General features: G+C 40.7%; 1 protein-coding gene across 4 annotated transcripts in view; it reads right to left on the bottom strand.

The window, feature by feature from the left end:
• Positions 1-700: 700 nt before the first annotated feature.
• Positions 701-22,637, bottom strand: part of unc93b1 (unc-93 homolog B1, TLR signaling regulator) — a 28,756-nt gene continuing 6,819 nt past the window's right edge. Inside the window, exons 5-14 of one of the 4 annotated variants that reach the window (XM_042485089.2) lie at positions 22,408-22,569; positions 21,454-21,583; positions 21,231-21,324; positions 20,111-20,235; positions 18,422-18,604; positions 17,941-18,217; positions 17,127-17,248; positions 16,909-17,031; positions 6,339-6,583; positions 701-3,293 (exon numbers count right to left, since the gene is read on the bottom strand). In XM_042485089.2, coding sequence (XP_042341023.1) covers positions 6,344-6,583; positions 16,909-17,031; positions 17,127-17,248; positions 17,941-18,217; positions 18,422-18,604; positions 20,111-20,235; positions 21,231-21,324; positions 21,454-21,583; positions 22,408-22,569 — 1,456 coding nt within the window. In that variant the 3' untranslated portion in view covers positions 701-3,293; positions 6,339-6,343. Of the gene's footprint in view, positions 3,294-4,609; positions 6,584-6,759; positions 7,838-16,908; positions 17,032-17,126; positions 17,249-17,940; positions 18,218-18,421; positions 18,605-20,110; positions 20,236-21,230; positions 21,325-21,453; positions 21,584-22,407; positions 22,570-22,637 lie in introns of those variants that run through there. The other 3 variants (XM_042485088.2, XM_042485090.2, XM_088075311.1) reach the window with 3 other exon arrangements.

The following is a 22,637-nucleotide window of genomic DNA, read 5'->3' as shown; positions in this document are numbered from 1 at the left end:
AAAAAATGGGCCGACAGAACTTTATCATTTATAAGCAAGCCTACATTTTTACTGCCAAATTGCCTCATCTTTAAACAAACTGGCCACTGGTGATTTTAGTCCGTTTTCATCTCACGAAACCCAAACTTATTATCTCGTGGCCACCATTTAATTATTTTGTAGCCACGCAGGATATATATCTTTTTTTTCTTTTTCTTTTTTTTTAATAAATGTCACCAGAGGGGCTCTGTAGTACTTTACTGTACTGTAGTTACTGGTTCTACAGAGGTTTGTTTGTGGGGGTAAGGAGTAGTATATGTGATGTGTGTCAAAGAGAAGAAAAAGGCGGTGTCAATGCATTAAATATATCATAATAAGTATATATAAGCAATGATTGTATATTAATGAAATAATATAGTAAATTGGTATGATTATAATAATATAACAGTCATCACCCTCTGCTCTTCGACCACCAGCTCCACCAGTGGGGGAGATGCGTCAGGAAGGGGTGTGAAGGGATCCCAAAAAAAATAAGGTCATCCCAGCCACTCGTGAACAAAATGGCAAATTGCTCAAAATAATCAAAACTTAACAGCATGTATAAGTTGCCAAAAGAAGAAGAAGCACAAAAAGGAGACTATTCAAAAGAGACTTAATATAAAATAAACCATGAACCACATGAAAAGAAAGAAACAAAAAAGAAAAAAATTGAAACAAAACATAAGGGAGGTAACCTCACAGGTTTAATGACCAGTAAAATTGAGTTAACAATTTAAACAAACTCCCAAGCTACATTGTGGCCCAAATCATGCCAGCCATAGCATTGTGGTCTTCAGCCATTGTTGTGGCAAGCGGCAAGCAGCAGGCCAAGGAACAGCATGCAAAGAGAGAGGGTGTGTGGCATAACCAAAGCACAAAAGGAAACAAACAGAGGCCAAGCTAAGCAGCAGTGTCTCCCGTCTCCACGCTGCCGCCATGCTCCAGTCACAGGACTCGATCAGGTCGTCTCAACAATCGCCTGAGGGGGAGGAGGGGTGAGTTCTATGCTTGAGCGACGGTGAAAGAACGAGTGATTATGTGGCAACAGGAGATGTCGCAAGTGGTTTGAGAGGGACCCGAAGAGAGGCAAGAGTGGGGCATCTGGGCCAGCTATCCCAACCACTCGCCCAACCTAGCCAATGTGCAAGCTCTGGACAACAAAATGGGCCAAATACAACTGCTGAGGTCTGCACGGTGCGACATGAGTGACTGCTGTATTCTTGTTTTCACTGAAACAAGGCTAAATGACAACGTCCCAAACTCTGCCGTGTAACTGGAGCAGCTAATGTGCTACCGAGCAGATAGAGCCCTCCTAAATGGAGAAAAAACTTGCGGTGACAGAGTGGTTTTTTTTTTATAAAGAAAGCTAGCTCTGTGGTGGGTTTCAGGCTGGAGACCGTGGAGACTGTGGTGGAGAGGAGGACACTTAAAAAACTGCTCGCTATCATGAACAATGCTGAGCACCCCCTCCACCACACACTGGACCGACAGCGGAGCACCTTCTCCAACAGACTGATTCAGCTTCGCTGTCGAAAGGACAGATACAGGAAATCTTTCCTGCCACAAGCCATTCATCTGTACAATAAAGAGCAGACAGAGGTGAGTTCTCTGTCTGCTCTTTAAACTCTGGTCTTAGCTCCATGTCACTCTACACTGCTGACTTTATTTTTATTTGTTCAGATACTGTTCCGCACTTTACACTTGTATATATGTATATATGTATAGTTTCTTAGTTTTAAGTTTTTTTAAGCATATTCCTTTTATATTCTATTAATATTGTTTGCTCTTTATTCTTTTTATTCATACTGTATGGCGCTGCTATACCCCAATTTCTCAGTTTTGAGATCAATAAAATCTATCTATCTATCTATCTATCTATCTATCTCTCCACGGTGCGGAGCTGTGCTTCCAGATCACTAAGCCTCGCCTCCAGCGCAGCAAATAAACTACACTTGTTACAGGTACCACTATCACTTAAGGAGGCAGAGGAGTAACTAAACATCTGACACACTGAGCAGGAGAGAGCAGAAGAGGGAGAGGAGCAGGGAGAAGCCATCGCTAACCAGAGCTAATGCTAAAGAAGCTAACGGGCTAACAGTGAGTAAGCGGTTGTGAATAAACAAGAAAAACCGCTGAGAGGAGGAGACAACTGTGAGTGATTAAATAAAACTTCTGTGAGCTTTCAGTCACAGACAAATAAAAAGCAGTCGAAGTAAGGAACAAGTTAAAAGATTAGCTGGGAATTGCTCGTAGGAGCAGCTCAGAGACGCTACCAGAGGCACAGACAAAGATGCACCGGAAGTGAGGTTACCCACAGTACATCAGCACTGAGACGTATACCGAGAAGTATAGGCTATTTGGGCGGATGTGACCCTTGGCCCCCCCGTGGACATTAAGCCTCGATGTCAAGGGCTCTATAATATGGGATAAATGTGTCGTTGGGAGGACACCTGGACAGGGGAGTGAAAAACAGGAGTCTTGGGAGGATTAGTAAATAAGCTTCTACCTCCTAAGGACAAAAAATACAGCAGCAGCGCCTGGCACGGGGATCTCCTTGGCGTGCCGCCAAGCTTGTAACATTGCAGAGGAAATACTGCATGTGACAGTGCAGTGACAGCACATAATCGATTGATTATGTGCTGTTACTGCATCAGTGCAGAATCATCCATGTTCGTATTGCGGTGCATCTTAGAAACAATTAATTTTATCACCCCTAGTGCTTTGGGACAAGTAGCAGAAACTGCTTGAGCGACACTTAAGTGACTCAAAAATAATGTAGCGGTTCATGCTCGCACATTGTCACTCATACACAGCATATGTCCTCATGAATTGTCCTTCAGATCCTTCCTCATGTTTTTTTAGCAAGGTCAAAGAAAAATGTCTTTTACTATTCAACCACCCATGTTCAACATAATACCTGCAGCAAGTTAACATTGTTACTGAGACCAGGACAACATATATATTCCACTATTTTTCTTAAAATGGCAAAATAACACATTTGATACAGTTCAGTCTGTGTAACACTTATCACTTATCAGTTTTTATAGAAAATTAGACTCAATTTTCTAAAATTGTATTTTTTGTTTGTCCCCTTTGCACCTGTGCAAATATATCAGTCAACAGCTAAATAATGAAGAAGCTTGTACTGAAAAATGTTTATCAAAACAGTTGGAAATGCTGAGTGCTTGATGCAGAGGAAGGCTGAGGGAATGTCCTGAGTTGAGATGTGAGGGTCTGCATGGAGCAGCTGCACAGTCAGGGAGCATGCAAGAGACCTGATGACAAAGAGAGAGATTTTATTTAATCAGCTCAGATGGATGGATGGATGGATGGATGAGTGTTTTGAACATGTAAAACAAACATTCATTCATTCATTCATTTTCTGTAACCGCTTGTCCTCGTAAGGTTCGCGGGGGGGCTGGAGCCAATCCCAGCTGTCATTGGGCAGAAGGCGGGGTACACTCTGGACAGGTCGCCAGACTATCGCAGGGCCGTAAAACAAACAGAAAAAGATAAATATTAAACAAAATGGCAATAACAAAAATAGATGATAACTATTATCATGAAGCTGCTGGAGCATCTATACAGAACAGATTTACTATTTACAGATTTACTAGATTTACTATACAGATTTACTATTTCCCAATTTTCCGTTTTCCTATTCCAACATTTCACAAATAGATAATTAGAAGAACGACTTCAAAATCTTAATTCTACATTGATTTGACAAATGAAAAATGCAGTTTTAGAAAATTTAATCCAATTTTTTCAATTTTCTAAGTATTTTAATTCGGGAGTTTTTTGTACAGCAAAAAAAAACAACAAAAAACTGAAAACAAGGCACAATACAGAACACTCATAGCACGGTTTCATCTTAATAATATCACTGAGACAGGTAGATAGATAATACCCCAAGACATTGAGCGTTTTCAAAGGTCTAAATCAGGGAATCAAATTGCTACCTTTACAATTATTGATACAATTAGACAAGCAGACTTCTGTAGCCTTCTCCCCTTCTTGAAATTTCATAAAACACATATCTTATCAAAGGTACAAAGTAGAAAATTTACCTATAATTATAAATCTAAGTTTTTCAACGGCAATAGAGTGTGACAGGCCTGCAAGCCAGGCTTTTAAGCTAGGTCCTTTTGGAGATTTCCAGGATGTGGCTCTGGTGTGTTTTGCTTGAAGTGATCAATTTCTATTTCTATTTTTGATGTGGAAAATTCAACTAATAACCATTACACAGACCCAGGTCATGTAAATAGCATATTCCCTTTGGATTTTCTGAATCAGGCCTTTCTCCAAATGTAGCATTTTCAGTTTAATTTGGGGGACATTTCAGTGTTATTCGGGTTTTAGGAGCATTCTTTGGACATTTGTACAGTGCATTCAGAATATGTAAAGTTGGATGTTAGCTGCAGTTTGCAACACACAGCCTCTTGCCTGTTTGTAGTTACTTCTGTGCATTGACATGGATGTGTTGCGCGCAAACAAAAAAGCAAAAAGTTTGTTGGGGAAGTGTAAATATGCATGCCCAAAAGAAAAGGCCACATTTCTGCAGAAGAAAAACACATACTTTTAAAGAATATTAAAGACTTGGATATCAATGAGTTTTTTAATTTGTACAACTATCACAATGACACAGAAGCTGGTTGAGAGAAGCTGTGTTCGCACAAGTCCCTCCCTGGAAAACTTTGAAAAATACTATCTTGCTGCATTACAAGCAAAATGACTTGTGACGCCAGTTATCCTACTTATCAATATTTTGACATGAATAAAATGTTGGGCGGCATGGTGGTGTTGTGGTTAGCACTGTAGCTTCACAGCAAGAGGGTCCCTGGGTTGGAACAAGGTTCGGTCCGTAGGCAGGGCCCTTCTGTGCGGAGTTTGCATGTTCTCTTGGTGCCTGTGTGAGTTCTCTCCGGGTTCTCCAGCTTCCTCCCACATTCCAAAGAGATGCAGGTCAGGTTGATTGGTGTCTAATTTGCCTGTGGGTGTGATTGTGAGCATGAAAAGTTGTCTATGTGTTGGCCCTCCAATAATCTGGCGACCTGTCCAGGGTGTACCCCGCTTTTCGCCCAGTGTCAGCTGGGATTGGCTCTAGTCCCCGCGCGAGGACACCGTGACCGAGGACAAGAGGTTACAAACAATGAATGAATAAAATGTTAGGGCACGTTAACATTTTCATTAGCCTGAAAACAACTCAATAGGAATTCTGCCCTTTTGGACTGAGGGCAAAAACCACAATATTTTGTGCATGTAATTGTACTCAGCTACACAAGCTGAACTCTTGAATCTTTTTTATAGTTGTGTTGACAAATACTTTATTATTTATATAGTCCACAGTTACAGTCGCATAATTTTATTCCTGAGGCCACTTTTAGGACAATGCATGCCTTATTGGCATTGGCCATACATTAATGATCACAAGTACCTATTGCCAAGTTAAGTCAAGTCAATGTTATTTATAAAGCACATTATCACAAATCAGTTTGTCTCAGTGGGCTTACAGCAAATAACATCCCTCTGACCCTCAAATCGAAAACCCTTTAATGGGGGAAAAATGGTAGACACCTCAGGAAGAGCAGCTGAGAAGGGATCCCTCTTCGGACATACGTGTTATAGATGTCATGTATATTGAACTATCTCAAAACAGAAATATACATTCATGTTAAACTTCTGCAAAAAAGCCTGTTTCACTCCTCCCATAACAGAGATACATCCGGCAACAGATACATGCCTGAGCTTCTAATAATAACTTGAGTTGGGTTGTTTTCTCAAAGAAATGTGCATAAATGAAGGAGTTAAAAGTAAACAAAGACAAAAGAACAAATATTGCCAAGGCTGCTCACACTGTTAACATCCAGAAGGATTAAGCTCTCTAAAAAATCACTATCAAAACACACTTCAACCTGAAAATAAACTTAGAAAATCAATTCCTCATTCTGTTTTTCTCTCACTTTCAGTTCTTTCTTACCAGATAAGTGCTCTCTTTTTTTTTGTTATGTAAATGTTTTCTACTTAATGAAGCACAGAAGGAGCTGCTGCTCTGTCCCTATAATTATTGGCAGATTGGCAAATATGAGCCACAAACTTTGAACACTGTACTGTACCCTTTCTTCTGGATCACTGTTGTAAATATATTATGTTATGTATAGGTGATTAGAGCTTTTCATTTTAAGTTTTGGCAGAAAAATGTTGTAGTTACATTATATATAACTGTCTGTTAAATATATATAAATTGAGTCATGAGTGCAACAGCACCCAGTACTCTAACTGGCATCTCCTCATTTGTCCTCCTTTTTCTCCGCTCTCACCTTACCTAACGCGTTTCCCTCCCTCCCTCCATCACAAGAGCACCTTCCCGTCTGCAGCAGTGACCCTCAGCACCTCTCCCCCTGGCTCTGGGTGATTCCTGGACCCCTGTGTCTTGACTTCCTTCCTCTCTGTCCTCTGCTGCCCCATTCTCTTCGTCCTCATTCTCCTCCTTATCATCTTCCTCACTTCTCTCTGAATCCGACTCATCTGAGTTATCCTCTTCTAGGTAGCGGTAGCCCTTGACCTGCAGACACAAAAATATTCATTATATTTGTAACTGAGGAGAAAAAGTGAGCTGCTCTTAAATCAAAATGTGCTTACTCACCTTTTTGTCACCAGTAAAGGGTTTTGCAATAAAAATCTGGCTGTAATAAGACTCTATTGACTCGCGCAGCTAAAGGAGTTTCTTAAAAAAAAAAATTTCATTTTTATAAACGCTTGTTAGAGCGCAGGACATCACTATTTGCAGGACTGAAAATCTCACCCCACACAAGATCTCTGTTAAAAGATCCACATAGTTCCATCTGGCTGTGCCCAACTGGGCCCCATGGTCATCGGCATGCTCCCCTCCCAGATCTGGCTTGCAGAGGGGGCCCTAGTTTTGGTTCTACATGTAATCAAGCTCATGTTTAACATTAATGAAACAACTTCACAGCAGAATTAAATATGCCAAGAAATAAATACATTAAGCTCAAACAGTAAATAATTCAGATAAAAGAAGATGGTCATGGCCATGAGAATATTTGTTTCTGACATATAGAACACACCACCTAAAACTTTGTTCTGCTTCTGGCCAGCATTATAGATCTTGTTTTGGATAAATGCCCAAGGTACAACATCAATTTCAAAATATAAATATAAAGAAGAACAGAATGTAATGATTTGCAAATCCTTTTCAACCTGTATTTAATTGAATACAAAGACAATAATTTGCTGCTCCCGTAAGCGCTCTTTCATCATGTTCACTCCTGAACACATAAAGAAAGAAATAATGATAAACTCAGCACCTCTGTTGTAATGGAAATATGCCTGTGGCTTTATTGTGTAATTTATCCCTCAACAGTTGTAGATGTATGTGATAAGTCTCTTCAGGGGACGCAGCGTGTCTTTTATGATTATCAAAATAAACTGATCAACTTTATTGTTTTTTTTAACATGCACGCACTCTGAATTAAAGAGAAATTCTTTTCCATTTTTGCTTGATATACAATTTCAGCTGCTCGACAGTCCAAGGTCTCTGTTGTCATATTTTGCGCTTCAATACTCAAGAGATTTTTTCTTCATTAAGAGGCCCTGTATCCTGAAGGTAGAATGTCCTCTGCCCACACCTGGGGTTGGGATGGTAGTCTAACTGTGGTAGTGGTGGTTAGTGAGGAGCAGATGAAATCCTTAACCAGTCGTTCAAAGCACTTCGAAACAGAGGTGAGGTGGGGTAATAGTCATTCAGGCAGGTTGGTTTTGTTTTCCGTGAGCACAGGAATGATGGTGGACTGGTGAACTAGGTAGAAAGTAGATTTATTAGTCATCTTTTAAACAAAGAAATTAAAAAAAAAATGAAATTACTATTTGTCCTTGATCCTGCTATATCTTTGGCATTGAAGGATGAGTTGATAAAATCAGCAGCTACTATAAAGGTTTCATCCAGTTTCTTGGGCATGTTGCTGCTGATGGCATTATTCAATTCTTTTAGTGCAATTTTTGAATTTGCATCAGAGTCTTGTGTCCTGATCCTCAATCACACCCCATCCACCTGACTCTCCTGCAACCGGACATTAGCTATTAGAAGGCTTAGTAGAGGAACAGCTCTCGGTCCAAGTCGGGTCAGCCTCCTCCCTCTCTTCGTCCGGCGCTTTCAGTTTCATTTTCCCCCTCTGATCTGACTGGTCACTCGGAGTATGCTGTATGGTGGAGATCCCACACAACTTTTCGATTATGATAAGTGCTTTTCTATCGTAGAAAAATTATAAAAATACAGCAAAAAGAGAAGCAAATATTTAAGGAGCTACAGGCTGCTGAATCTACATGTGCCGTCATTATCATATCTGACAGACTGAGCCAATGACCCATTGAATATTGTTTTGGACAGTGGTGCTAGTTGGTCAGCACATTGTTAGAGGACAAGCTCATTGATAACATCTAGTCAGGCTGCTTTCTTGGTGTTCACATGTTTGAAAGCCTCGGGACATCATGCTCAGAGAGGGAGACAGGTGTCAGAGGAGCACCCACCAATCCATTATCTCTGCTTCAGCTGCTTCTGCTTGTTGACTACTGATGGCCTCAAAATGAGCATAAAAATTGTTTAACTCACCTGCTAAGGACACTTGACAAGGAGCGGGGTGCAAGTTTGCAATCTGTCATTTCCTTAGACCTCGACACATGCCTCTGGGATTGCTTTCCTGGAATTGAAGTTCCTCTTTCTTTCTGTAGTTCCTTTTTGCTTTTTTTTTTACTGCTCTTCTTACATTGTAGGCTGCTGTCCATGTTTCCAGATTGCAGTCCTACTTTGTAAACTGCAGTGCGTCTGTTTTCATACCGGATGGTTCTGGTAATCCCTGATTTCTGACTATGAAATGATTTGACAGCACTTTTGGTTCAGTTGCCTCTGTAGTTTTACAGATTAAATCCAGCACAGACTCAGTGTCATTTATGTCATCAGTGACGATGGTGGTGGTGTCCTGGGGCATGCTTCAGACGGCATCATGTTGTGCAGACTGCAGGGTGGCTTCTGATTGGTCTGACCATTTCTGGACCGGAGTTTGTTTACATAATACTTTGATCTCTACAGAATGGTTCCGATGCTTAGTTTTGTTGAGTGAGGGAAGGGAATCTGCTCTGTAGCCACTTTTGAATCCTGTATAACAATGATCCAGTGTCCTCATTTCCTCTGTGGTTCAGTCAATATGACATATTAGACATATTACTGGTCTGTAAGTTGTTCAGGTCTTTGCAGAGATAAGGTAGGGCAGTACTGTATTTTTTTGTGGAGGGATGTAGACCGCTATGATAATGACTGATGTGAAGTCCCTCCTTAAAAAGCGCAGTCTGCATTTGATATATACAGTAGCTGTTGATTGTAGCTTGACATCAGGTGAGCAGGAACAGGATAGTAGTTTAATATTATGACTGTTATGCCAGTTCTTATTCAACATAGAGCACACACCTACCCCCCCATAACTACCTTAGAATTTGGATTTTGCACTCGTTAAAGTAAAAGGGGCACCATTTTCCATTCAGGAGAAAATTAAATCTTAAATGAGTGTTAAAACATGTCATCACTTTAATCAATCTCACAATCTGTACCGTTTATCCTGTATACATTGATCTTGTTTCTCTCATGAAATATTATCCACAGACAATGACTTGGCGATAAATGAAAATAATTTAGTTAGACTAATAAAATGATGAGTAAATACAGGAAGTAGTATGACATATAAAGGGCAGTGAACAAATGAAAGGGAACCTAAGTGGTGTATGTTCAGGTGATGTAAATGATTAATTATGGATGATAGTGGGTGGAAATACGTGACCGTCTAAAGCGTGGATGCGCACTGAACGGTGAATTAGAATTTATAAATTTGGCATTAAAGCTTCGCTATACGACATCAACTCTGATCACTAGAAAATGTTATTCTGCCTACTTTTGCCGACTTGATTAGACTTCTCCGGGGAGGTCCAGGTCCTCGCGTCACTCCAGGGGAGAGCTGCTGCGCGTCTTCCAGACGAGGTGACCCACTGAAAGGCGGCGGCAGCCGGGCAGGTGGAGTCGGTGTATGGCGGTCTTTAACTGGCCTCAGTGTTCGCTTCGGCGAACTGGTGAAAGTCTTTAAACAAAGTCCTTAAGGGCAGGCAACGGATGCTGATAGTTTGTGCAGCAGGTGTTTTCTTCTAGATCCGTGGCAGAGTTGACAGAACTCGGAAGAAGCGCCGCGGTAAAAGGGAGCGCAGAAAGAAGCAAAAGGAAACGAAAAGAAGCACTAGAAGAAGAAGCACTAGAAGAAGCAGAAGAAGCCTGAAGAGAAGCTCACTAGGTTTTTATCTATGAATATGGGGTGCGGCTCCATCACAAAAAGGGAATAAACCGTGCTTTTACCTAACTCATTCAAATTAAATGATATAAGAATGGGAGTTGGTCCTCATCAAAGCACATAGACAAACTCTTACCTACAAAGAGAAAGATTAGGGAATTAAGTTAAACTTAACTCGCAACCTTGGTCCAAGCGATTCTGTCAGATGTTAGTCTCAACACAAGAATGCATAATGAATTTACAACATGTCCTGCCTTTGTCATCTCAAAGGGGGGGGCAATGAATGACTGTTGCTTTGTATGCCTGAGTGACCCCAGGAGGTCATGCAGATGTCTTACATCCTGTTGTATGCTGGATGGGGCCTCAAGAATACCTATCTCCCACTGCAACTCGCGATGGAAAGGGTCAAGTACTGACATTTCCTGTGGCTTAAAAGCAGAACGTGTTTGCAGATGCCCACAGGAAATCTCAGTAAAGTTAATTAACAACCCTCTGTTAAATGTTTTGGGTCCATAAAACATTGTCTTTTGACATGTCCCCCACTTGCCCAGGGGGCGTTGAGCTCTGGAGTTCCTCAGAGGGAAAATGTAAAGACCGCGCCAAGGCAATCCACTACATTTGTGTAAAATTAGCAATTATGATGAATTTTGAGCTGAATATACAAGGTGCAAGGTAGATTAATTGTCATTTGTCTTAAATGTGGTTAAAGAATAAATGAAATTAAAGTTGATCCTAAATCCTGCTACGTCTTTTTGGTGTTGAAGGAGGAGTTGAGGAGTCTCAAAGCCCAGGGAAAGAAGCTGCTCCGTAGTCTGGTGGTTCTGCAGTGGATACTTATGCATCTTTTTCCAGGTGGCAGCAGGGTGAACAGACTGTGGCTGGGGTCAGTATCCTTTGGGCTCTGTGCAGACACCTCTACTGATGTAGACAGGGGTGTGTGTCTTTGCCTCGTTCTTTCAAAAATCAACAATCAGCTCCTTGGTTTTACTGACAATGAGCAGTAGGCTGTTCTCTGTGCACCACTCTGCAAAATTGTTGATTTCCTCCCGGTATGAACTCGTCGTTGTTTATAATACGGCCGATGATGGTGGTGTCATCTGCATACTTCACAAGAGTTCTCCTGATGTCTGGGAGTGCAGTCACAGGTGTACAGTATGAATAGGAGGGAGCTAAGCACACACCCTTGGGGGCTCTGATGTTGAGCACTAATGTAGAGGAGGTGTGATGGTCAATTCAAATTGAGGGTCTGCATGTGAGGAAGTCCAGTATCCATTGTACTGAAGCCCAGTGTGTTAAGTTTTCCAATCAACTTCATGGGAGAGATTGTGTTGAAGGCTGAGCTGAAGTCAACAAGGCATCCTAATGTAGCTGTTCTTATTCTCCAGGTGAGAGAAGACTGAGTGAAGAGCAGTAGATATGGCGTCCTCTGTTGATGTGTTGGTTCTGAAAGCATACTGTTGAGGATCCACGTTGGCAGGGATGCTGTCTTTGATGTGCTGGAGAACCGGTTTCTCAGAGCACTTCATCATGATGAGGATTAGAGCCATACAGCGATATTAAGACAAGACACAGCAGACTTTTTAGGTACATGGACAATGATGGCTGTCTTGAGGCAGGAGGGAACAGTCTCCTCCTTTGATGCCAGCTCTCAGTCGTGCTCAGGCGATGATGTACACACGTGGACAAAATTGTTGGTACCCTTTGGTTAATGAAAGAAAAACTCACAATGGTCACAGAAATAACTTGAATCTGACAAAAGTAATAATAAATAAAAATTCTATGAAATTTAACCAATCAAAGTCAGACATTACTTTTCAACCATGCTTCAACAGAATTATTTAAAAAAATAAACTCATGAAACAGGCCTGGACAAAAATGATGGTACCCCTAGAAAAGACTGAAAATAATGTGACCAAAGGGACATGTTAATCCAAGGTGTGTCCACTAATTAGCATCACAGGTGTCTACAATCTTGTAATCAGTCAGTGGGCCTATATATAGGGCTACAGGTAGTCACTGTGCTGTTTGGTGACATGGTGTGTACCACAATCAACATGGACCAGAGGAAGCAAAGGAAAGAGTTGTCTCAGGAGATTAGAAAGAAAATTATAGACAAGCATGTTAAAGGTAAAGGCTATAAGACCATCTCCAAGCAGCTTGATGTTCCTGTGACTACAGTTGCACATATTATTCAGAAATTTAAGATCCATGGGACTGTAGCCAACCTCCCTGGACGTGGCCGCAGGAGGAAAATTGATGACAAATCAAAGAGACGGATAATAAGAATGGTAACAAAAGAGCTCAGAAAAACTTCTAAAGAGATTAAAGGTGAACTTCAAGCTCAAGGAACATCAGTGTCAGATCGCACCATCCGTCGTTGTTTGAGCCAAAGTGGACTTAATGGGAGACGACCAAGGAGGACACCATTGTTGAAAACAAATCATAAAAAGCCAGACTGGAATTTGCCAAACTACATGTTGACAAGCCACAAAGCTTCTGTGAGAATATCCTATGGACAGATGAGACAAAATGGAACTTTTTGCCAAGGCACATCAGCTCTATGTTCACAGACGCAAAAATGAAGCATATCAAGAAAAGAACACTGTCCCTACTGTGAAACATGGAGGAGGCCCTGTTATGTTCTGGGGCTGCTTTGCTGCATCTGGCAAAGAGTGTCTTGAATCTGTGCAGGGTACAATGAAATCTCAAAACTATCAAGGGATTCTAGAGAGAAATGTGCTGACCAGTGTCAGAAAGCTTGGTCTCAGTCGCAGGTCATGGGTCTTGTAACAGGACAATGACCCAAAACACACAACACACAGCTAAAAACACCCAAGAATGGCTAAGAGGAAAACATTGGACTATTCTATAGTGGCCTTCTATGAGCCCTGACCTAAATCCTATTGAGCATCTTTGGAAAGAGCTGAAACATGCCGTCTGGAAAAGGCACCCTTCAAACCTGAGACAACTGGAGCAGTTTGCTCATGAGGAGTGGACCAAAATACCTGCTGAGAGGTGCAGAAGTCTCATTGACAGTTACAGGAATCGTTTGATTGCAGTGATTGCCTCAAAAGGTTGTGCAACAAAATATTAAGTTAAGGGTATCATCATTTTTGTCCAGGCCTGTTTCATGATTTTATTTTTTAAATAATTCTGTTGAAGCATGGTTGAAAAGCAATGTCTGACTTTAATTGGTTAAATTTCATAGAATTCTTATTTATTATAACTTTTGTCAGATTCAAGTTATTTCTGTGACCATTGTGAGTTTTTCTTTCATTAACCGAAGGGTACCAACAATTTTGTCCACGTGTGTATGCCTCTGCCTCAGCTTTTTTTGCTCTGAGAAGAGCCATCACCTCCCTATTCATCCAGGCATTCTAGTTGGGGAATGATCTCACTGTCAACACATTTGCTGATATATGATATCACAGAACATGCATATTCTTCAATATTGATCTTGTCATCTTGAGTGGCAGCTTTTTTGAACAATTGCCCATCTGTGCACTCAAAACAGTCCTGTAGACCTGCTGTGGCTTCATCTGTCCACACTTTAACAATTTGAACTGTTGGTTTGACTCTTTTTATCAGCTGACAATACGTCGGCAGAAGGAGCAGAGAGATATGATCTGACAGGCCAAACTAAAGGCGTGGGAGGACTTTGTAGCTGACAGGAATATTTGTAGATGTGGCTCAGGATATTTTTCCTCTGGTGGGGGTCTGGACATGCTGGTGGAATTTAGGTAAGACAGATTTGAGGTTTGATTAAAGTCACTAGCTACTATGAAAATTCCATCTGGTTTCTTGGTGATGTTGCTGCTGATGGCATCATACAATTCCTGCAGTGCATGTTTTGAATTTGCATTGGGGAAATGTACATAGCAACAATAAAAACACTGATGAATTCTCTCAGCAGATAATATGGACGACATCTTATAGTATAGTAAGTTTTTTTTCTCCTTTCTAAGACAGGTTGAGGCTGTTCAGCAGAGAGTGAAGATTCTGAATACAGCATATGTTTAGGTCCTTACAGTGCCCCATGAGATTAAATATATATATATATATATATATATATATATATATATATATATATATATTTCATATATATTAAACATTAATCTAAACTTAAAAAAACACAGTAGCATGCGATTATCTTAATTGGTTTATTTTAATTTGTTTTGTTTTATTTTTTAGATTTTTAACAGCCTTTAAAATAACCACCGCAGTTATACATTAGACCACTGGCATATTTACATAATGGACGCAAGTGAAAACATGCTTTACTCAGTCTGCACCACTGCGGTTTAAATAGATTTAAATCGCAGATATTTTTAATAAGGAGTAGGGTATAGTACACGCACACACAGTAATTTTTCCGCTTGAGTTTTCTATAAGGAGTAGGCTATAGTATGCGTGCACACTTACACAATTACAAAATAGAAAAAAACAGATTGTGGGCATTTTGTGAACAGACACACCAAACACTTGGTGACTTGGTGCTCACTAGACTCTGTGACTTTTAAGATGCTTTTTGCAACTCACTGCTCAGAGTAATCTCAATGGCTCTGGCAGCAGCACAGCGCCTCTCTTCTCCCTCTCCTCTCTCACCATGTGCCCACAGGCAGGAGAGTTACTGAGGACATTATCTGTCCAGCTTGGAGGGCGGCTCGTTTTGATGAGATGTAGCTCATTGTTTCAGCTGAAAAGAAGTATCATTATATATATATATATATATATATATACAGTGCCTATCATAAGTATTCACCCCCTTTGATGTTTTACCCTTTTATTGCTTTCATAAATTAATCATGGTCAATAAAATTTAGCTTTTTTAACACAAAAATTTATTGGAAAAAACTCTTTAATGTCAAAGTGAAAACAGATTTCTATAAAGTAATGTTAATGAAATAAAATTATATAAATGAAAATAATTGTTTGCATAATTATTCACCCCCTTCAAGTCAGTATTTAGTAGATGCACCTTTGGCTGCAATCACAGCAGTGAGTCTGTGTGGATAGGTCTCAATCAGTCTTGCACATCTGCCCACTGCAATTTTGCTCCATTCTTCTTTGCAAAACTGCTCAAGCTCTGTCAGGTTGCGCGGGTATCGGGCATGAACAGCCCTTTTCAAGTCCAGCCACAAATTCTCTATAGGATTGAGGTCTGGGCTTTGACTCGGCCACTCCAGAACATTTACTTGGTTCTTTTTTAACCATTCCTGTGTAGCTTTTGCAGTATGTTTTGGATCATTGTCTTGCTGGAAAATAAATCTTCTCCCAAGTCGTAGTTCTCTTGCAGACTGAAAAAGATTGTCCCCCAGGATTTCAGTGTATTTTGCAGCATTCATTCTGCCTTCTAACTTTACAAGCCTTCCAGGTCCAGTTGCTGAGAAACATCCCCACAGCATGATGCTGCCACCACCATGCTTCACACTGGGGATGGTGTGTTTTTGGTGATGTGCAGTGTTTGGTTTCCGCCAAACATGACGTCTTGTCTGATGGCCAAAAAGCTCAATTTTGGTCTCATCAGACCAAAGAATCTTCTTCCACTTGACCATGGAGTCTTCCATGTGCTTTTTGGCAAACTCTAGTCGAGATCTAATATGACTTTTCTTCAACAGTGGCTTTCTCATTGCCACTCTCCCATAAAGCTTTGACCGGTGAAGAACCCGGGCAACAGTTGCTACATGCACAGTCTCTCCCATCTCAGCAGCTGAAGCTTGTAACTCCTTTAGAGTAGTTGTAGGGGTCTTGGTGGCTTCTCTCACTAGTCTCCTACTTGCACGGTCACTCAGTTTACGAGGGCGGCCTGATCTAGGCAGATTCACACAAGTGCCATATTCCTTCCATTTCTTGATAATTGATTTCACTGAACTCCGGGGTATGTTCAGTGCCTTGGAAATTTTTTTGTAACCATCCCCTGAATTATACTTCTCAATAACCCTTTCCCTGAGTTGCTTAGAGTGTTCTTCTGTCTTCATGGTGTAATGGTAGCCAGGAATACTGATCAACCACTCTCTGGACCCTTCAGACACAGGTGTTTTACAACTCAATCACTTGAAACACACCCACACCACTCAGGTGATCTTCATTTCACTAATTGTGCAACTATTGGCAACAATTTGATGGACCTCTATTGAATTAGACCATTAAATTAAAAAGGGGGTGAATAATTATGCAAACAATTATTTTTATTTATATAATTTTCTTTCATTAACATTACTTTATAGAAATCTGTTTTCACTTTGACATTAAAGAGTTTTTTCCAATAAATTTTTGTGTTAAGAGAGCCAAATTTGATTGACCATGATTGATTTATGAAAGCAATAAAAGGGTAAAACATCAAAGGGGGTGAACACTTATGATAGGCACTGTATATGATGCTTCTAAATTCTTCTGAATGATGCTTCTAAATTCTGAAACACAATTTGATGTCAAAGAATACCTTTTTATTGGGCTTTATAAGTTGCACCTGAATCTTTGGCTGACAGCATAACTCTGCTAAGGTCAATCAGCCAGTCATTTGTGACTGATTGTGATTGGTTACCTTGTGCCGTGGCCGTGGGATGCGAGGCAGTCTGTAAGGCACTTTCATGGCCAGCCGATGCTCCATCACCCAATAACAGTAACAGGCCAGCAATAAACTGGCCAACAGGATGGAGAGCTTGGCCTGAGGAAAATAGACAAAAATGGGTGACGTAAAAAGGCTACACTTTTCTCAGAGGTGTTATCGACTCACATTTTTTCTAAACATACACATCGTACCCTCATAGGCAGGTTCGACCAGAGGTAGACTATGAAGATGGCGATGGCCTGCCACCAGTGATAGATGGTATAGACATAGTCCAGACGTTCTTTGTCCTCAGCATACAGCATACCGAGCAGAGCTGAGACACAGACACAGACACACACACACACACACACACACACACACACACACACACACACACACACAGGAGTTCATATTAACATGTCATGTGTACACAAAGTAAGCGTAGGGTGCATACAAACCATAGATTGTATATAAAGATAGACAACATGCCAGTTCCCCCACAGTGAGGCTTTTCAATCTGGATTGCCCCCTGGAGTCACCCCTCCACCCCTCCATGTCAGTGAATTGACATAATCCAAACTAAAAACTCAAAGTTTAGTTTGGCCTATAATAATAAAGCATATGCTAAATACATTTTTCCCAAAGATAGTTTCTGTCACTGAAGGCTGTTCTCATTGCCATAAAGTTTGTTCAAGTGTTTGTTTTCATGATCAGTTCAATTTTAAGGAGATATCAAATCATACAAAAGGATGCTTTTCCGCCACAATTGACAGCTGTGACAGCCAATCCATGCGCTCACATTCAATGGAGCTCTTGATTAGTTGGATGGGTGTTTTGGTGGGAACTCCCCCATCCCAGATCGCTACTTCACAGTCTCCAGCTCTTAATGACATCATCCTTGCAAGGTGGCAATGCCCATATCCGGGATAATGTGACTGCAGTCTGACACAGTGGAAAGAAGTGGAGACGCGTCGTCCATCTTTTTTTACAGTTTATGATACAATCTTGACCACAGCTGTTACTCACTGCTGACGCCCGTCTTGTTCAGGGCTGTGCCGAGGCCCCATAGCACAGAGATGACCAGCAGAGGACCCTCATACTCATCTGGCTTGTCAGCAGGTAGAGACAACGCCAAGAGAGCCACAAGCAGCACCCCATGCACAGCAGCGCCCCCCGCCAGACACACCCAGCGCTGGAGGTGTAGGAGGCAAAGGGAGAGGGAGGAAAAGATGGAGCAGGAGAGGCCATAAACGAGTATAAGGAGCCACAGTTTTTTCAGGCCCAAAACACAGACACCATAGGACTGTAGAGGAAAAGAAATAAATCACATAAGTATTTTTATTTTCCATATCCTCTGTCTTTATTACTATAATCTGTCTGCTCCTTCGTGTGCTTGGTATCTGTTTGATTGTTTTGAATTTTTCACTACACAAAGACACTAAGAAAATTAAGCAATGCAAGTAAAAGCTATTCTACTGTACAACAAGCTTCACTGAGAGTGCAGTACCAGAAAGAATCCCGTCACAGCAAACAGCACTTCAAATCCACTGTAGATGAAGAAGGGGCAGAGCAGCCGCAGGCGATAGTCTCTCAGGTGTTTGAAAGGCAGCTGGAAGATGTTTCCCCAGCCAATACTGCGAAGGTCAATCTCTTCCGTCGGGCGATATGCAGCACCACACAGCACAAGGAACTGTGGTTAGCAACAAACAGCAATACACTTTTATTGAATCATTTTGAATTAGATTTTGTACTTGCTCTGCTTTGAAAAATAAGGCAGTTCTTTTGAGCACTGAATACGCCATGTATCCCACTGAAGCCCTGCAACTTCAACTACAAAGCTAAGCTACATAGGCCAATCCATGAACACAACTTTCTATTAATTTACAACAATCCAATTCTCAAACCAGCCGTGTAAATTGCTCTAAATTGTATGAAGGTGTGGATTTTTAAGCATTATTTTCAGTGTTTTTTTTCCCTGTGAGTTACAGAGCTCAAACAGTTACCTGTATCACAATAAACCAGAGTAAAATTCCAGCACTTAGTATTACAGATTCAAATTTTAATTATCATGAAAACCACCCACACTTCAAAAAAACGAACTGTAAAATTTTCCAAAATCAACACGTTTCACTCAAGGAAACGGGTTGGTGCTGTCTTGCTTCTTTTTGGGATACTTTCACTTCAGTCTGTGTGTCAGTGCATAGTCAGTGTCTGTGCATAGCGGTTGTACTCCTGTGAAAAACCATTTTAGCTCTCCAGTGGAATCCATGCTCCGATCAGGCAATGCACAGGTACAGCTCACTATATTGCGATGCACAGTCTTCAAATGGAGGTATTTCCGTAATTGATCACGTAATGAATCGCACCAGCTCTACTGCTTATCAATACTTTTTGGACATCTTCAGCACATTTGGATAATGTTATGATAACACTGAACACTGATAATGTGGGTCTCTCTAATTGTGATTTGAAATTTCAGACGCTTTAATCTCTAATGGATTACCATTTTGATAGACTGGTTTCCCACTGCATGTTGGGATAAGTTCAAGCCCTATGCATGTCTGAACAGACTAAGCGATGTGTTCTCTGTTTGCATGTCAAAGTGTCCTGAACAAGATACTAAACCTCAAATTGCTCCTGGTGGCTGTTCCAACAATGTCAGTGTGTGTGAATAGTTACTAAATAGCAGAGAGCACCTTGTATGGTAGCCTCAGCCACCAGTGTGTCAATGGGTGAATGTGACATGTAGTGTAAAAGCACTTTGAGTGGTCAGAAGACTAGAAAGGCAGTATACAAAAGCAAGTCATTTAACATTCCACTCTTACAATTTTATTCTATATGATTCTTGGTGTCTAGTAGGAGAAGTACATTTATGATGGTTCTTTAAATAAAAAAATATATGTATTTAACTATTTTCAAGGAGCAGATTACTGTTTCAGCTGGGTGTTAGTTTCCTCACATAGTTTAGTGTGTACACTATTTTCTCCACAGCTTTACGTTTGGTTTGGTATATATACCAAATCTAGTACACAGTAAATGAGCATTCTCCCTGGCTTACATTTCCTTCTTTCCATGAGTTTTAAAATGCAGGACAGACATAAAACAATTAGATTAATACAAAACAAACAACCTGAACAAATTGAATTCTGAGTCAGAGGTGTGTGTGTGTGTGTGTATTGTGATGTTTGGATCTTACGATGATCATGGCGAGGAAGGCGAAGCCCATGAGGACACTCTCCACCAGTATGAGCAGCATGGAGCGAGGCAGGTTGGTGAGCACGGTGGTGTTGAAGCCAGGGATCACTCCACTGATGTTTGCTCCTGACAGAGGAAGAAAAACAGTTCAGCCTTTAGAAAGGAGGTGATAGGAAACAACCAACAGGGTCCAGTCCAACAGAGTCTTAAGCCACACCTGAAGCACCTCAATAGAAGTGATTAAAAAAATGCACATTGAATGACTATCTGATAGAGCAGCAACAGTTATCATAGCTGTGTTTTATTAAGAGGTCATCTGTGGTGGTGTGAACAAAGAGTTCTCTTCCATCTATTCTTGTGTAACATAAAAATCTTTTATCCCTTCGAAAGTTGAGCAGGAAAAACATTGCACTTCTCTAGTTTCATATCAGCCTTATGAGGTCAATTTGTGCTTCCTTTAGCACTTTGCCCCCTTCTAAAGCAAAGTGGATGAAACTATAAACTAGCCTCACATATGTGCTTCTACTTCATGTAGACCTATGAAACTGGCATTTGGTAAAACCAGGAGTAGAGAACAAACCAGGGGAAGTGCTATGAAGTGGCTTTTGTATACACTTGCAGTCTAAGATCAATAGAGGGCTCCAGTGCCACTGAGATAGTGAGAGCATGTAGAAGCACCATGCAGAGCAAATAATGGCAGAGCTACAAGAGGCTGTAACCGCATGATGGTCATGTTGTGATGCTCTGCAATAAAGCCAGCTCAGCTGAAGATGATGGGCTTTTTTTTCTCTTTGTTTTTCTATTCTCTTTTTGTCCTCTTACTATCTGCACCATGTGCATGGAGAGAAACACAATTTCAATTTCTTTATGTCTAACAATTGACAATAAAGATGACTTTGAATTTAAATAACAACAATACAATACAATACAAAATTGGTATGAAAATGGTATATTTTGAAATAGACAGGTGAGTGTTTAAAGCTGCACTATTTGATTTTTAGCCACTTGGGACCAGCAGAATAAGCTGAAAACACAAACATATGAACTTTAGATGTTCTGGTTAGCATGTTAATAAATGGCCTATTGCCTATCAATGGAGATGAAGTAACATGTGTCATTACCACAGGACTTGACATTGTAGAGAATGTGTTGGTTGTCTTGCAGGTAACTGTTGAGGACAAAGCGCATGGGGAACTCCGCAAAGACAAAACTCAGCTGAAAAAGGAAAGATGAAGGGGTTTTGCTCATTAATTTGTGCAGCTATACGAACTTCTTTTCCAATCTTAAACACTACAAACAACAGTGTGAATTGAAGCATTAGTGGTCAAAAGATGGAAGACTCACATGAAAAATAATAGAGAAGACTGACTGGAAGACAATGATGTAGCTATGGCATGCTCCTTTTGGGAGCTTCTTCTGCTCCAGCACATGCTCTTCCTTATAGTTGACATACTCATAGTACTGCTGCGCCATCCTTCATGTGTTTGTGTGAGAGAAAAAATTAACAACACATTAAGTGAAACAAACATACTTATTATGTACAATTAGGTGTGTGTTAATTTGAGGCCTGTGTGGGTGTGTATGGATTCGCCTGTGCATTCACTGTATGTCCATGCAATCACATGACTATTCTCTGCCTTGGTGTATGAGGCTCTTATGATCTCTGTGCTTTATGAGTTTATGGCTTCATTGGTTACATGGGAATACATTTACAAAAAAAATAATAACAATAATTTAACTCGTTTTAAGTGATATATCTGGAACATCTTTAAGTTAAAACCATAGACTGTACTATTATTACGGGCCTCCCCACATGCCACCACCTACAAGAGGCAGAGTCCAGGGTGGCCAAGGAGGTTATTCGTACCCTCCTGACTATTACGGCTATGAAGACTATTACGATTACTATGGATATGACTACCTGAAATGATTACCCACTATTTTTTTGTAGTTGATATTACTGATTATGTTTAGTTTGGAAAAAGGTGGTTATAGACATGCCTCTGACCATCTGTATTGCAGTGTCTAAAGAGTGGCCTGGAGTGGCATAGGCCACCCCTTTAATCTGATTGGCCACCCCAGGTGCCACCCCATTATGACTAGCTATCAGCCCAGTCAGTTTTAACTGTATAACATGTAAAATAAAATTTTGTTTATAGGCACAGTTCAGTCTTAAACTAAACTATAGTGGAACATAAGACACTGCAATGTTAGTGATTACAGTAGGTATGGGTAGTGGAATTCCGTCTCTTATGAAACATCTTTATCTGCCTCACCTTTCCACATCCTGTTTCTCACCTTGTGATGTAATTTCCTAAGGAAGCCCATAGTGGCACAATGGCCACACCAATGGCAACAGCTGATGGAACCAAGGTGTAGTACCTCTCCCAGTAATTGGTTGATACAAAGAGTGCATAGATTCCTGAGGCCAAGAACATCATCCACTTAGTGCCTAGAAACCTTTCAGAGAGATAAATATAGTTTATATTATTATTATGGAGTGTAGGGGCCATTTGTCGACAAAATCA

Source organism: Plectropomus leopardus, chromosome 3 (genome assembly GCF_026936395.1).
Source record: "Plectropomus leopardus strain MGB_pleo_1.0 chromosome 3, ASM2693639v1, whole genome shotgun sequence".
Classification (NCBI taxonomy): Eukaryota; Metazoa; Chordata; class Actinopteri; order Perciformes; family Serranidae; genus Plectropomus; species Plectropomus leopardus.
The sequence above is the reverse complement of the archived record's forward strand: the minus strand, read 5'-3'. Positions and strand labels throughout refer to the sequence as shown.